The following is a 17,028-nucleotide window of genomic DNA, read 5'->3' as shown; positions in this document are numbered from 1 at the left end:
AGCAGTGTCCCCTCCAGAGAACTCCTGCCAGCCCCGGGCCAACTAGAAAAGCAGGGCGGGGGGTGCATACAGTGGCCATTTCTTTTGATTCCCCCAACAATTGCTGACTAACCTTCTACCATTTACAGTTTTGAATTTTTATCATTGGTAAAAATAACAAAGAAAAATCACTGCTTTCCTGGGACGCACACTTAATTGTGGAGGAGCGATAGTGGGAAAGCTAAAGGATATGGAGAAAGGGAAGCAGGAATGGGAAGTGGAAGGAATTTCACTGACTTAAAGTTGACAGTGATGGCAAAGCTGTGAAGGTAATGGAATCTGGGAGGAAAGATGGAGCTGTGTAGTGACCTAGGAAAGGAACATTTATATGGGGTGGCAAGTGCAAGGGCTCTGGGGCCTGAGCACCAAGAAGGAAATACAACTGGGAGAAGATCCAGGAAAGTAAAGTAATGGGAACCCACCTGGAGCCACAAACAGGTCTTGGAAGGAAGCCTCAGTCAGACACAGGCATGCTGGTCTGAGACTAGCCTGGGCTGTATAGTAAGCCTCTTTGCTGTGAATCACCCCAGGGTTTGTTAACAACACAAGCTAAAGTTATGTTGGAAGGAGAGGTTCAATTGAGGACTGTCTCCATCAGGTTGCTGTAAGCTAATCTGTGCATTTACTAATTAATGATGGACGGACAGCACGGGCAGCGGTGCCGCCTCTAGGCAGGTGGTCCCGAGCTGTATAAGAAAGCAGGTTGGCCAATCCGTGAGGAGCAAGCCAGTGCTTCTGCTTCAGTTCCTGCCTTGGCTTCCTGTGGGGATGGAGTGTGCTCTTAGACTTGTAAGCTGAAGCAAGCCCTTCCCACCTAAGGTTGGTTTTGGTCATGGCATTTTTTTTTGTTGTTGTTGTTTTGTTTTTTTGGGGGGGGGTTATCACAACTAAACTGCTCTTGCAGAGGATATAGGTTCCGTCTCCAACACCCACACCTAGCAGTTCACAACTGTCTGGAATTCCAGTTCCAGGGGATCCAAGACCTACTCCTGGCTTCTGTGGGCACCTGGATGCAGAGTGCACACATAAACCCACACATACAAATAACAAACAAATAACAAGTATTAAATAGATATACATTGTGCCAATCAGGTGCTGTGTTAATAACACCCACCTAAAGAAAGTGCTGGACTCTCCGGTCTATACACATATCAGATTCTACCAGTATCCATTTTCCAGGGGTACAAAACACTTCGAAATAGACAGAAGGTTTTTCTCTTTCCTTCTTTCTACTAGAGTAAGCCCAACAAATGTTTCTCAAGGAGGCGTGTGCTTTCTGACATGGACCATATCTGTTAGATGTTCAAAATACACATCTCTCTGGGGAGATTCATTACAGTTCAAATTATACATGTCTGTTAAAGCAGGGATCAATTCCCCCTTCCACATATTTGTTATTGCTGCTTTCTGAAACTTCCTTCCAGCCCCAAAGAGGTCTTAATCCCTGTCAAATGTTATTACGTTCCTAACTTTTATATAGTCTTGAAGGGGATTGTTTATTCAGTTTCAGGGACTCCCGGTTGCTGCCAAATATTAATTCATTTCAGCACAGATGTAAAGGGCCCAATGACTGGGATTACTTCACAGCCCTGACACTGTGGAGAGATGGATCCCAGTTTAATTATGGACAGCTGAAAATGATCTGGGAGTCACCTGCTCGGGGTATTTATCATCATTATGAACTTCTCACCAGACTGTGGCCCGAACGCTCTCATAACGTCCCATTTGTGTTGGGCAGCCATTCCGATCTCTGCAGAGCCTACCTTGTCTGTCACCTTTGAATTTATGGCTAGACAATTTAATACTGCTTGATTATTTTCCTTTCCTCCTCTTGGAGTGAGAAAATGTGTTTCAGTCATTCTTGCTCCTTTTCCTTTCCTCCTTTTTTCCCCCGTCTCCATTGCTCGTTCCTGCTGCTGCCTTTACCCTCCCAGCTGCTTTTCCAATTATGCCTCATTGGAAATTATTCATTACTTAAAGAATGTGGCCTGGTTAGGCTAGACGCATGAAGGAACCAGCAATGCAAAGACCAAAATGCACTCAGCACATCAGGCTAGACGCATTAGGAATCAGCAACGCAAAGAGCAAAATGCAGTCAGCACCCCATGAATTTAGTGGGAATGAAGAAAGAGAGCAGAGGGGCTGGGGGAAACTCAGGAGCTAGAGGATGCTTGCCAGAGACTGCCTCTATCTTACCTTAGAAGTCGCTGTCAAGGAAAACCAGATTTCTACTTCTAAGGCCCTCTATCCGCTGCTCCCTTGCTACATCTATTCCTCCACATTCTATTTCTATTTCTGCCTTTCTCAAAATGGACCTTGATTTCTTCCCCCAGTGGGGTTAGAGAAAGGGTGAAAAGAACTGAGCATTTAGGCTCTAGTCAGCTGATAATGAGCCTCACCCCTCCAGCCACTCCCTGGTCCTCTTCTCTCCTGAAAGCCATTCAGGAGTCCCCAACCCATACTCCATACTTAGATACCCCTAAGAGCTAACTAACAATTACATGAATGTATCGCTCACCACATTGAGTCTTTATAGGTGTTCATTTAAATCTCAGTATTGACATGAGAACAGCACTACTCAATTCTCTTTCCATCTATCGTTCTCAATAGGGGCCAATCCACAGTCCCCACCCCCAGATACCATTTTGACAGTGTCTGGGGATACTGACTGCCACAGTTAGGTAGAAGCCATGGTGCAAGAAGCATCCTATAATTCACAGAAAAACCCTCTACAACAAGGGCTACTGGTTCAAAGTATCGATAGTGCCACTGATGAGAAGTTTGGAGATGGGTTTTCTTTAAAACTCTGAAGCTTGAAGGGGTTAAATAACTTGTTCAAAGCTACCTGGGAGGACTGTAGTGTCTTAACTTGTGCCTTCGAGTCACATTGCAGGTAAATAGTTAAAAGGCTTCAGCAATAAGCTGATCATTCCTGGCAACAAAGACGCCTCAGTTCCCGGCCAGAACCCTTTTATATGAGCACACCTCAGTGTTAAGTGGCCTTTTTCAACTGTTTGCTGGTTACCTGCTCCTGCATCCTTTTCAAAAAGTACATAGAATTGAGCACGTGGAGAGCAACATTTGACTCTAAACATTGACATTTCGTGCACATAGACACACACACACACTGGGGCAAATAATTCCACTGATTTTTAAATGCTATTAGCAGATATATGACAAGTATAATATAAGGGTATATTACATAAGTATAGTCACACTGCCCCAATACTCTTTGAAGTAAGAAATAGAATGGCAGTATACAATAAATAAATTATATATAGTTAATCTGACCCATCCTTACTGGTAGACATAGCATCTTGCTTCCTGACTATAAATAAAAATGATAGATCATCACACGCATTCATTTTAAACTACCAATCGAATGTGGTGCTGTTGTTCCTTTTACTTTTTCAGTAGCACAAATGCCAGTTTTTAGAATATATAGAAACATGGTGTATATTTTAGAAACTCAATTAGCTCCAAACTTGTTTGATGCACTCATATTTTGCAATCACACCTGTACGCGCGCACACAATAACAGTCACAGCCCACACGTCCACGAGTCCCATGCATGCATAGCCAGACCCTGTGCCTGACACTTAGCACACTCCATGTTTTTCTCTCCCACCATCTGTGTGGTATCCGTGTCCACCCCACCCACTTTCCCCACGCTTGTGCAGCTCTCACCCCGGTTAGAGGATGTGGTAGTTATTTAAGGAAGACTTTATTTTGGCTTATGGTTCCAGAGGGAGAGTTTATAATGGCGGGGCCAGCATGCCATGCCCAACAGCAGAAGGAGCGGGATGCTGGCTGATCACTTATTGTTCACATACAGAAATGAATTTGGGGGGGCAGAATACAGTGAAGCTGTGAACCCTGAGAGCTAGCTGGCAGAAATGTACTTCCTCTGGCCAGGCCGCACCTCTCTAACCCCACCCATGACACATTTTTTCCTGCCAGGCCCTGCCTCCCAATCCCCCATGACACACTTCTTCCAGCAAGACCCCACCTCCCAAAGGTTCTATAGTCTTTGCAAACAGCACCACCAACTGTCAGTCAAGTGTTCAAACACATTGCTGGTGGAGGATGTTTTACATTCTAACCCTAAGGAAAGGACTTCTATATCTCATCCAGAATTTCTCTCCTGAGTGGCTTGTTCCTCGGCTACTGCAACTCTAAGCAGGGAAAGAGGTGTTCCAAGAACCACAAATGTTGAGACTGGGTTCGCTTTCACTGCTGGCCTTGGGTATGGAGGTCCTTTGAGTTTGAGAGAAGAGTCATCTCCTGCCCTCAATCCTACACAGCCATGTCTAATACTCATTGCTGGGAAAGCTTCCCCCACATCCCATATTGAAGCACACAGTCTCAAAACACAGCCAATCACCCATACAAATAAACTAAATTCAAAGTGAGTTGCCAAGTGAAATCTCTCCTATTTTCCTGAGTATTAGCATCCAAGAGGCCCCAGGTACTGAGAAAGCCTACCAGAAGGGAGAAAGGTAACAGAGAGAAATCAGAAGTGACCTGAAAACCTTTGATTTGTGCCTCACACTAGCCCTGTTAATCTGTACACAGCAATCGATTTACCAAATGTCCAGAGAAAAGATCTCAGCCTAGCCCCTACAGATCTCCAATGCTGCCCCCTTCAGCACACTGTGCGCCTGAGCACACACAGTTACTGTCACCATGTACAGTCTTTGCTTACTTACTGCTGGTGTTCGTTGAGGGTGGGACTGAACAGTTGTCTTTTCTGCGTATAAAAAGACTCCAAAACACAATTTCAAATTTAATTTAAATTAAATTTTAAACTTTTCCCCACTTTTTACATCATAAACCTACCCTGACCAAAACATATGGCTACTTACGTGCTAATTTTGGCCCATTTAAAAAATAACAAATTTCAATACCTTTGACTTCTAGCAATGTTCAACAAATCATTAGACACCATACACAGAAGTCATATTTTACAATAAAGACAAAGAACATTTCAATTATTATACCCACCTCCAAATAAGCTATCACTATCAAAATAGACAAAGATATAAGGATGAAAAATGCCCTGTGTTGGTGATGGTAGACAACAGACCTACTCATGACATATTGGTAGGAACAAAAATGCTACTAATAAGAATATATAGACATCTAATATGAAAAAATAGCCTGCTTGTGTACCTAATTAAATGACCAAACACACGTACAAGAGAAGACTACTGTCTATTAAAAAATATACACACATGAGCAAAACATGTCAGTAGAGCAAATTGTTCCAGATATTTTTATATAAAAACACAAGCCACAAATCATTTGCTCATATAAATAGAAAGGTAGTATAAAACATGAAGAGGGTATATGTGTGTACATATATGTATATATATACATACACACACACACACACACACACACATAGAGAGAGAATGAGAGAAGAGAGAGAGATACACTTATGCATGTGCAGAGAATTGTGGAAGGCTGCTTGTGGATTGCTTCATAGTGATCATCCCTAGAAAGAGGTCTGGTGCCACATTTGGGAAGATAGTCTCTTTTCACTGCCTTGCTTTTTCTACTGTTGAGATGTTTTCACTGTGGGAATCAATCATACACTGAGGAAATGAGCTATCCAAAAGAAGGTGATAGTAAAAAAATATATATACATTAGATCCTCTGTATCCAAAAGCCTGTTTGCTCAGCTCTGTGCTAGTCTGGGCAGCATCAGCGTCTACTCTTGTTAATAATCTTGATACTCTTGATAATCTAGCTGTTGTGTGCTAGATTATCCACCCAATTCTAAGTCATCTACCCAAAATAGGGGGCTAAATATAAAATCATGCCTTGCAAATAGCCACAGTTAGAGAAAAATTCCATAGACCCCAAGAGAAACTCTCTAACCAAAAGCTTTTTCCTGCAAGAGGGACCATAGTTATTTAAAGCTTCTGAAAGAAATGGCTTCCCCTGGCCTTCTACATCCCCTCTCTCACACACATAGTGACTGCTTTCTGTTTCCTTCTCGGCTTGCCATAAAGCTGTGCTCCTGGTAGGAGAAACGCAGGTCTGAAATCTATGCTCATCCTCAGCACTCACTTGAGACCAAGTGCACATGTTAAGCAGTAAAAAAACTGTCCCATGTGGTAAACACACTGGGGAAATCGGGCAGAAACCTCACGGATTCCTATCCATCCATCCCTCCATCCATCCATCCATCTATCCATTCATCCATCCACCCACCCACCCGACCATCCATTCATCCATCTATCCATCCATCTGTCCATCCATCCTTCCATCCATCCATCCACCCACCCATCCATCCATCCATCCTTCCATCCATCCATCCACCCCCCCACCCACCTGTCCATCCATCCATCCACCCCCCACCCACCCGTCCATCCATCCTTCCATCCATCCATCCTTCCATCCATCCATCCATCCATCCATCCATCCATCCATCCATCCACTTGCCATGGGAATGTAGGAACCAGTTCTAAGCCATGGGAAGGTATCTGCCTATGTCTAGTATGTGAGAAGGTGCTACAAAGAGGAGGAGTGGTTGGGGGAGCTCTGGTATCTGTGGGTGGGTCTGACTGACATCCAGACCAGGAAAAGATTTAGCTTCTTTCTTTTATTTTTGTTGTCTTAAATCACTAGATGGCAAATATGATGGAGTCTTCTTCATACACGGTGATACAGAGTCAGACATTGTTCTTGCTTAGCAAGCTCAGAGTCACAAAGCATCCTAAGAGAAATGACATCTATCCACACTTCTGAAGTGTCCCATCTCCACTGCAATGCTTGACATTCTTCTACAGTGGCCTTTCCAAGAATAGGTCATATTCAGTCACTCTACTCAAAGCCTTTTCATGGGGCAGGTCCTTCCATCTACAGCATTGACCTATGGAGCTCCCTGGGAATCTAAGGCCTCACCCTATCGCAATCTTCACCATATTAATGAGTCCAGTTCATCCTGGGATTCATGTTGGGTTTCTGACTCAAGCCAGGCACTTTTATTTGGTAGTGACCTGATGAGTGCCCAGGTTCAAACCCATAATATCACTGCTTTTCTAATCAGTTTGGGAAACCTAGGTTTTTATCTAATCGAAGCCAACTTCCTGCTGCTGTGTTCCATCAAGTCTACCGATACTTGCAACCCTTGTTATCGTGCTTTCGAATACACACATTCACTCACAAGCAGAGAAGAGAGAGCACACGGACTGCAATGCATACAAAAAGAGATATACATACCCAGACGCATGTGCACACACTGACTTTAACTTCTGGACAAGTTTTCTTCAGAGGCCTGAAAGGTGGAAGGTTGATTCTTTCTCCCTAATTTGCACACATAAGCTGGGGAAAACAAAGCCTTTCCAGAGTGGTCTGTAGAAAGGAGAATCATCTCTTAAATCCTCCCTTTCAGTTTTTAATTCCCTAAATGGCATCCTTCAAACAAAAGTCCGCCAAGGATTTGTTTTCCATGTGAAACCCAAGTCCTGATATCTGACTCTACATCTGTGAGTAACGGTGTGAAAGGAAAGACCTGCTGGTGGGAGCTCACGTGCACACACCTTTTCTGTGCTGCCCCCCCTGGGGACAGTGCACACCCCACAAGAAAGGGTTCAGTCTCAACTTTTAAGCTGGCACAGACTTGTTTTTCTTACTTTCATTAGTTATCCTAAGAGCATTCAAAAAAGCCGCATCTGGAGTCAAGTCACGCCAGAGAAAACCCAGAAGACAGGGGTGTCCAGGCTTTGCTGGTGGTGCCCCTTGCAGGTTCAGGTTGAGCTGTCTGTGGGCTTGTCTGCCACTGAGTGGTTTCCATATGGACCAGCAGGGCCAGGCAGAAGGAACCAGCAGGAGCTCCATCACCTTCTACTGTACCCTCTTAGCAGCTTCAGCAGAGTGCCTGCTGTCCTGGTGGCCTTTCCCACCACCCATCTCCCCGCAAGAGGAAGACATCCTTGCTCCTTTGATGAAATGTCAGGTGTCTGCTGAAACCCAGCACACCACAGCTTTCAGATATGCAAATTAACTTTGATGGCCTGCAAAATGCTTCTCTCTGGGAACTTTTGGTGGTGCTTCTAGTACATTTTACCCCAGGGAGGCAATGTTGGTGGACTCCTGGAGTCAAGAGACTAGGGAGCACATCCGGACACATCCCATTGGTTACCATGACACTAGCCAAGCTTCACTCAAACCTTTCTGGGCACAGGTGCGAATCCTATCCTTGCAGATCACCAGGAGAAGGCTGAGCTACCTCTCTGGGTAGCTGGCTCCAGCACAGACTGTCTTCAGTGCCGCCATAATCTCCATACTCCACAAGAATGCGCCTGGCCAGACTGCCATGAGCTTTAAAACCCCAGCGTTGAATATTTGAGACCAGATGTCACAAAGCAGCCTGATTGTCAACACACTATTCAGCCTCTATTGAAAAATGACATCTCAAACCAAACAGTAACCCCCACCCTTGGGGTTGGGTCCAGTCACACGGCTTCATTGTGTAGTCAGTTCCTGGGCACCAGTTCCCCTTAAGAATCCCGGAACATCTTGGATCTGGTCACCATTAAATGGAGAGGAGCTGCAGGTGTCCTGTCAGTTTTCTTGATCCCTAAAATCATAACAATCATGCCCTTTCCATAGCTTGTGCCAGCAAAACAGAATTTGCCCTAAAAGCAAGCACTGTGCTTCCTGGGAGTACTCATCTCCCCCACCCCACCCCACCCTGCCCCCCACAAGTTTGGGATTTCTGTTTGTTCCTTTGGTTTTTGGAAAGGAAATCTTTAAAGACCTCCTCTTCCTGGGTTTCTTCTCATTCTCAGTGCAGAGCAGGAACCTGTGGATTCTCTACAAAGTCCAATTACATTTTGGCACATGAAGATCCACAGGGCCTTCTCCAGTTTGGAGCAAAATATGCTCCCCGCCCCCCTTTCTTTAAGCTATTTCCCTTGGCAAGGGGGAAAGTCAGAGAGACTGGACCGGTCATGGAAACCCTGACCCAAGAACTAGCGTGAGCCTCAGACAAGACACGGCTCTGGAGAAGCAGTGTACACGGTCATTGTCTAGATCGAGCGCCTGAAATTGACACCATATGCACCGGAGGGGCGAGTGCTCCGACGGGGCGGGGGGAGAAAAGCCACATGTCAGAACATTCTAGCAACACCTAATCCATCTCGAGGTTATAAATAAATATGATGCTCCTTTAAAAAAACAAAAGTTGAAAAATCCTTCGCTAGATTGCTCCTGTGACGATCCTTCAGGTAGAAGCAGACTTTATTAGGGAGACAACAGGAATAAAGAGAAACGCATAACAACTTTTATGGTATATTTTACATGATTTTATTTTTTTTGCAGTAAATAAAGTGGTTATAGGGCTCCAAGGAAAAGGGCCCAGATGTTAGAAAGTTGTGTGAAATTTAGGGGAAACAAGCTGTAAAAAACACAGCCATAAAATAGGCTGTCAGTGCCACACATCTGGACAATACAGCTGTATGTTCCCAGGGCCTGTCGTCACCCAAAGAAAACTCAATAACCTCATTTCACCCCAATTAGTCCGCATACCAACAGGATCAGCTTTAAGCTGCGGGAGGGGGGTGGTGCACCATTCGTATGGTGCCCCTGTGTCAAGCAGCTTTTATCTTTCACTTGGATTTGGTCACCGAGAAATAAGAGACTGCCAATATAGTCATTTCCACTGTTACAAAACGCGATTCTATTATATTGTCCTAATAAGTCAAAGTTTGACAGTTTGGACTACCAGCTCTGCCAAACAACAACAAACTCTCTTAGCATGAGCGTGACCTGTCAGTCATCCCAGATGAGCCCCTGCCTGTGTCTATGTAGCACAGTTTGGGGAGTCTGACACCACTGCACAGCATTCACTGCCTTGCCAGAGGCGAGGTTGATAATGAAATGATTCAATCTCGGTGGCCCTGGGCATATTTCCCTTGCGTGTATTTGGCCAGCAGTGTCCTGTCGTTGCATTAAGACAATATCAGAAAACATAAAGTGCCACGCCGTCCTCTTATCAGTGATAGGCTGTATCAAAGATTGCCCAGTGTCACCCTTCCTAATAATCGTGTTTCTTTATAGGTGTTGCTGGCAGCAAGAACCATTATGGATAGTGGAGAGAAACTGACCTTACCGTTGATAGGGAAACTCTTGAAATTTCAACTTCTCCAGGTTAAATCAAAGGACCAGCAGAGACGCGAAAGTGAAAAGAAGGTACTGTACGGCACGTGGGTTCCCAGAGTTCAGCAAGTAGTGGGGGGAACACAGTTAAAGACATCCCCCCCCCATCCTAAGCTACTATAGCTCACGACCTGGCAAACCTAACCGTCACTCCTGGTCCTTAGGGAACAAGCTGCCCACAGACGTGTTTGAAGGGTTGTGACAAATAACATTAAAAATAAGTCCCCTCATTTGTGAAAATGGCAATATCCAGGATATATAATCAAGGTGGTTTTAAGGTAGAATCCTATAATATTGTAGTAATAATGGGACCCAGGAAAGAGACACGGTCATAAGAAGTAAATATCAAAACAAGAGGGAAAAATCCTCAAGTAAGGGTCTAACTATTTAAATTATCTGTGGTATTCACTTGGAGGGTTTATTAGAATGACAAGCACCTGTTTCCAGACCCTCTATTTATTCATTTTTCTCATATGGAAACGTTTCATTAGCTTTGCCTATGGAAATCAACCAGCGTGGTTTTTTTTAATTCACATTTGTATCTGAAAAAATATTTTAAATATTTTAAAGCAATGCCCAATTCAGAGGCATTTGTTATGATCATTATTTGAAATAAGAAATGCTTTCCGTAGTTTTCAAATCATGCTGAAATATTTGTGATGCCAAATACATCTATACATATGTGTGTGATATGTATGCACATGCATGTGTGAAATGGATTGGAATATGGATCCCTTGTGACCTTACGTAGAAAGGGCAAAAACCAACCAATGGAAAACAAAAAGGTAAATATATTCTAATTATGCCATCCTTACCTTTGGAAAAAAAATCCTTAGACATAGGTATCCTATTTGATTAAAGTCCTAACTGGATAGTTGTGACGGCCATAAGATGATGGTGATGGTGGTGGTGGTGGTGGCGGCGGCGGCGGTGACATCACTTTGTACTTGCAATATAGGGCTCCATACTTTCCTAAGAGAACCCCACGTAGCTTCTCACTGGGGTGGCTCCCTGCACCCAGGACAACGCCATTCACAGAAATAGTTGACGTTCGAGTTTTCCCTCTACCGATGCTCTTTCTGTCCCTGATCATAGATTTGTACCTCAAGAAACGCTCAGAGAAGTTAAGAGTTAGCAGAAGAAAATTCAGACAATTTGAAACTACTCTGGCACTCTCTACATTTGTGTTTAAAGGCCAGTGTCATGGGAGAACTTGAACCGGGAGAGTGACTGCGAGTTTAGTAAACCGCCCGCAATTCTGCACGGGTGGACAGCCTGCTGGAGAGTCCCTGTGTGTGTTCGCGCCCGTGCAAATTCAGTAATCGTTTACTATGGTATTTTCAGATTTCAGCGAGCAATCTCCAAATAAAAATAGAATATCTTAGACACTTGGGAAATTTTTTAAATGCATGAAATGACATAAAATGTGTATGTTATTCTTTTGCTCAGCATTTCTCTGAATGGTGGCCTGTATTCGTATGGTTAGGAGATTCTGAGACTATGGAAAAACCCTGATTTGCTTGTTGAAAGTCCGAGTGTCTAACAAACGGTGGCTTGAACTTTAGATTTTTGAAGAAGAAAGCATGAGACTCAGTAAGAGAACTCTGAGCAATTAAGACCTGACAATTACATAATCTAATTTAATGTCCTTATTATCACTGGTTCCCAGAGCACTAGCCCCTTGTGTCTGAGTTGAAACAATCTGAGTAGGTGCTAAATAAATTGATGAAAACTGATTGGAATAGATTACTCCCCAGAAAGTCCTCCTCATAAATGCGAGATGAAAGGGGTTGTTTGCAGGGTGATGTAATCTATGTACATTTCGGCGACCCTACCCGAGAGGTTAGTTGGAACAATTGAGGTTAATGCTTGTCAGCCGAAAGTCTGGCAGAGAGCGAAGCAGCCATGTGCGGCATATAGCCTGCTCCAGCTAAGGGAAGCGTGTTCACAACATGAAGGAGGATTTTCTGCCTCTGCTGAGCCCAGAAGAAGGCTCGCTTTTGGAGAGGGAGTGGGTCTTCAGCTTTTTCAAACTTGCTATTAAGTCTACAGAGATATTCGCTTTCATGTGCTAATTCTAGTATATTGCTTACATCTGTCTAAGCCTGAGAATATTTTATATTTTCTGTGCTTGATTTTTGGAAATGAACAATGAATGCTTTCTTTTAAAAAAAAAATCCATAGCAGTAATTACTGAAAAGGTTGAGGCAAGGATGAGGACACAGAACTCATGGAGTTAGGTTGTCTCTGCACTTTTAGCTCCCCTGAAAGAGATGTAATGTGTCACCATATATTTGGTCCTATCTCCTCAATCAAAATTTTCTTTAAATGTAGATAGATAGTAAATTACAGTTTTAAGTGCCAGATAGAACAAAAGATCTTTTAGACTCGGTTAAGTTGAAGAGCGTGCTGCACTTGGATTCTGGCCGTTGCTTTTGCTTTCTGCTTTGAAAGAAAACTTGCTAGGTTATGAATATCATGGAAACTATAAGAAGGAGGTACTTTGAAGAAAAATATGTAAAATCTTTAGCATGTTGATTTCTAGGATACACTTGGAAGTTTCTAATTTGAAATACGTTGAACCTGTTTGAAAACACTTTGCTAAGGACTTCCAGATATTTCAATATAGATATAGACTATGATAAATATCGAGGATGATATAGATACAGACTTGAAACATGCTCTATTGTACAAACATTTCTAACATTTTACAGCTTCTGAATATGATTGTCCTGTATTATAGCAGCAAATTAGATTGTTTATTATGCCATAAAATTTGACGAGAGTGTTTGCTCAGAAATGAATCTCCCTCATACCATTGTCTCAATGATCATTCTACAGTTCTAGTCCTGTTACTGTCTTCTGTCGTTAGTTCATCAACTCAGCAAATGCTAACTGAAACACACATCTGCGGACACAGTGCCCTGAGTGCAAACACACTCATAATATTTGGTATGGTTTTAAAATAAATCTCTTGGCTTTTGTGCTGTAACGTTTTGATTTAGCTATTATATAAATTTCTAATTTCACTCACTCTGACTTCTAATTAACTCCAAATTTTGCATTGTATATTAATTATAAGCATTTACTTAATTGTGCATTATATTTCAGTTAGATTGAAAAGCTAAAAGAAAATACTTAATGTTCTGAAAAGCTGAAAATGGCTATGGCTACCTTACAGACAAAATCAGTGACCTTGAATATCACTACCCAATGTATATGGCATCTTCCATCTTTTAGAACTGAAATAAGAATATTTGCAAAGGACTTTCCGAGAAGATTCAAATGTATTTTAATTGTGTCTTTCGCGGATGAATTCAATCTATTCGCATTTTCTGAGAACATTACAGCGAATGCTTTTGTCTGAAAGGACGGCTCTTTCTGTTTGTAGCTTATGTACTGAGAGCATGGTGCCGTCTTCTGATATGCACCAGAACGGGGAAAAGGCAGTCATAAAGAACAAGGGACTGACAGTATCCAGCAAAAATTTCATTAAAAGAAAGCCTAATTTTGATAATGCAGAGTAATGAAGCCCACACGAGCCTGCTCCCAAAGAGAAACGAAGAGAAGTTAGGAGAAGCTCCCACAGACATTCCCCAGCTTCCTCCAGTCCAAACCCCAAGGAGCTGGAAATCCGCCATCAAAATGCCATTTTTCGCGTGTGTTTTGTTTTAAAGGAAAGGCCATGGGGACCGACCAGGAAATTACAGGCTGGTTAGTTTTGATTCAGTTGTGGTTAAATTCTTCAGAAACTATTTTAAGAAGTCAAACAGAGGAAGAGCAGGGGCTCTGCTTAGTGGGACCCGTGTGGTTCCAGGAAAGAAATAACGTGCCTCACTAGCTGGCTGGAATTCTTTGAGGCAGGATTATCAAAACGAAGATACAACCAGCACAAATGGAAGATCTAAGGAACCCCAAACCCCAGCAATCCAGGAGAAATAAATGACTCCCCAGCTGGCCTCGGCCAAACAGAGCTCTGCTTTGCTGGCTGTTTTGATTTGTCCTAATGAAAACTTTTCGTAGGTTTCTAGAAAAGTTTTAGAGGAGAAAAATAGAGTAGTCTTTTAAAAGAGCAATAATCAGGAATAGTTAGCTACTATTCTTGACCATTTAACTCTGCCTTTTCAGACACGTCACATCATCTAACACTGAGATGATTTAATGTGGTTAGCACAATGAACCAGTCCCAATTTGCACTATGAGGTGGGGAGAAGTTCAAGATTTCAGAAGGCCAACAGCTTTGCTCTCAATACTTAGGAGTCAAATCGCAGCCATCCGACGGAACGGTGTGTTGTTAACTCTGTGAACACATCTCCTGCGTGTCTCAGTAATTCCGAGACTGCCTCTGAGCTCTCCTGCAGCTGAATGCTGTCTGGTCATGTTTTTTGGGGGGGGACTTAAGGCTTTGCGGAACAATCTGTCAACAGTCATATGCTCCTTCTGATGACTTTTCATATAACTTCCTGAGGTCCAATGTGGGGATAGTGGTCAAGAAAAGGAGGAAAACTCAGCAAAGATGCAAACGCTTGGGTAAACCGATCACTGATACCAAGGGCAACCATGATTTGATTTCTAGTCCTTCCTTCGCAAGAAATGACCCAGTGGCTAGAGGAATGATATTTTCGGGGCCTATTTCACATACCCTAACGCTTTCTCCTTGCCCCTTTGGATGGGTAGCTAGGATATTATTCCTTTACATGGTGCCATGCATATGCCTCCTGCGGGTGGCATGTATCACACCTGTGCCCCTCTCGTTCACCACACACACACACACAGTTTTGATTCACTGTACCAGGAGCTGCACCAACTACCTCCTATTCCTAGTAATATGGTGTGGGGTTCCAGAGACTGTATTATTAGAGCATACAAAACAAATACATCCCTAAGCATGAAATTTTTTTAATTATATATTTATGTGTATTGTTCTGGTGCCTACAAAGGCCAAAGGAGAGCATTGCTTCCCCGGAGCTAGAGTTATATCCAGGCACTTGAGAGCTGCCCAGTGTGGGTACTGGGAACCAAACTTGGCTCCTCTGAAAGAGTATCAAGTGCTTCTCCTCACTGAACCCTCCCTCTCACCCCACTAGACACGTGTTTATGTCACTCTAACGCAGTGGTTCTCAACCTGAGGGTCATGACCCCTTGGGGGTTAAATAACCTTTGCACAGGGGTTGCCTAAGACATCAGAATGCACAGATATTTAAATTACAATCCACAGCAGCAGCAAAATTACAGTTATGAAGTAGCAACGGAAATTACTTTATGGTTTTGAGGAACTGTATTACAGGTCACAACCTTAGAAAGCCTGAGGCCCACCACTCTAACAGCTCTCTGGAGAAGCAGGTCTTACTTCAACTTCATGCATTTTCAGGTCATTGGAGGTCCTGGAAATGACCTGGTGCAGTAAGGAGAGGGAGAGAGAGGCAAGGAGAACAAACAGAAAATATAGAAAAAAATATATAGGGCATAACAGACACAATACAATACTGCAATCCCTGTTTTTATCAAACAATGGTAATATTTGGTGTGCTTCCTTTTCTGTTTCTTGTTATGTATTTATTTCTTTATAAAGTTGTAATCATGTCAAACTATGTCAACAGTTCTTTTAGTTAAAATGTATCATAATTTTGCTGTTATCACAGCATCCATATCCACTGTTTTTACTTGGTCTCTGAGTTTCTCCTGCTTACCATAATCTTCTTATTCATTCTTCTTTTGTTAGACATGTGTGTGCTTTCTGTATTTGGGGGAGTAAATAATAATATATTCTGTACACCATGGTAAATATTTTATCTAACTTATTTAGTGTAGAATTTAGAACTGGACTGATTGTGTCCCCCAAACTTTCCCATAACTGTGTTTTCAAATTGAATTGTGGCCACAAGACATAGTTTTCTCTTTTTAAAAAGTGTCCCTGATCAAATCAACTTTGAGATCACTCTGTGCCATGTACCATCTCAGAGATTTGATATCATGATGGCTGCTTAAAAATGAAGAAATTTCACAAAAATAAATTTTGAAACTTATCTATTTCACACGTGTTTATGTTGAGTGTGGAGCTTTCTTGCTCCCCCATTAGCCTCTGTCAACCCTCACTTTGTTCTGATAAATTTTTTTCATAAGGATAAATCTGATGAATACTGTCTCACCCCATACACAGTCTCTCTGCCTGTCTCTGAGGCTCCCCCATCTCTGGAATCAGTCAAGGAACAGTGAGATGGTAAGAAAGCTATAATCCAGTTTCTTATAAAACACACAAGGAACTATGTTAGTTACGGCTGTCACCAGCCTGCTTTTCCATCTCTCTCCTTAATCTCATCGTGAAGATCTTACAGTAGATCACACATATTCCAGTTAGTTATACGTGATGCATAGATCACCAGCTATCAGAAGATATTATGCATAGCGGTTCACCATCACGTCCTTGGCTTTTGCCACTGGCCTCCCATTTCTAGTGAGAAAAAGAGAATGAATTTCAATTATATTTGGACATTAATATTAAGATATCATTTAGAAATAAAATATCATTTAAAACATCTTGAAGTACCAAATAAGTAGGTTGCTTTGTTACAGAACAGGACTTTTTTTTTTCCTTTGTCTTTAAAAAGATAATGATAGAACTGAAGGTTCTAGGTAGATTCACTTAATGGTCACTGAGTTTGTGGGATGCTGTGACTGTCTTCAGTTATTGTTTTACATGAGACCTCCACATCTGCTAAGTAGCTCAAATGGTTAAGGAATCCCTATGCCTACCCAAAGCCCTCCCACAGTTTGGAGGCATCCAGATGCCTTCTACTCCTGCTGTGTTTTTAAAGAGAA

The 17,028-nt window shown here is 42.6% G+C and overlaps 1 protein-coding gene across 1 annotated transcript in view; it reads left to right on the top strand.

Moving 5' to 3' along the window:
* The window catches only part of Spag17 (sperm associated antigen 17), a 221,586-nt gene that overhangs the window by 59,433 nt on the left and 145,125 nt on the right, over positions 1–17,028 (top strand). Inside the window, exon 4 of the mRNA XM_075979181.1 lies at positions 10,111–10,242. Within this exon, the coding sequence (XP_075835296.1) occupies positions 10,111–10,242 (132 nt within the window). The remainder of the gene's footprint in view (positions 1–10,110; positions 10,243–17,028) is intronic.

This window comes from Microtus pennsylvanicus, chromosome 7 (assembly GCF_037038515.1).
Source record: "Microtus pennsylvanicus isolate mMicPen1 chromosome 7, mMicPen1.hap1, whole genome shotgun sequence".
Taxonomy (NCBI): Eukaryota; Metazoa; Chordata; class Mammalia; order Rodentia; family Cricetidae; genus Microtus; species Microtus pennsylvanicus.
This window is presented reverse-complemented; position numbering and strand designations above follow the sequence as displayed.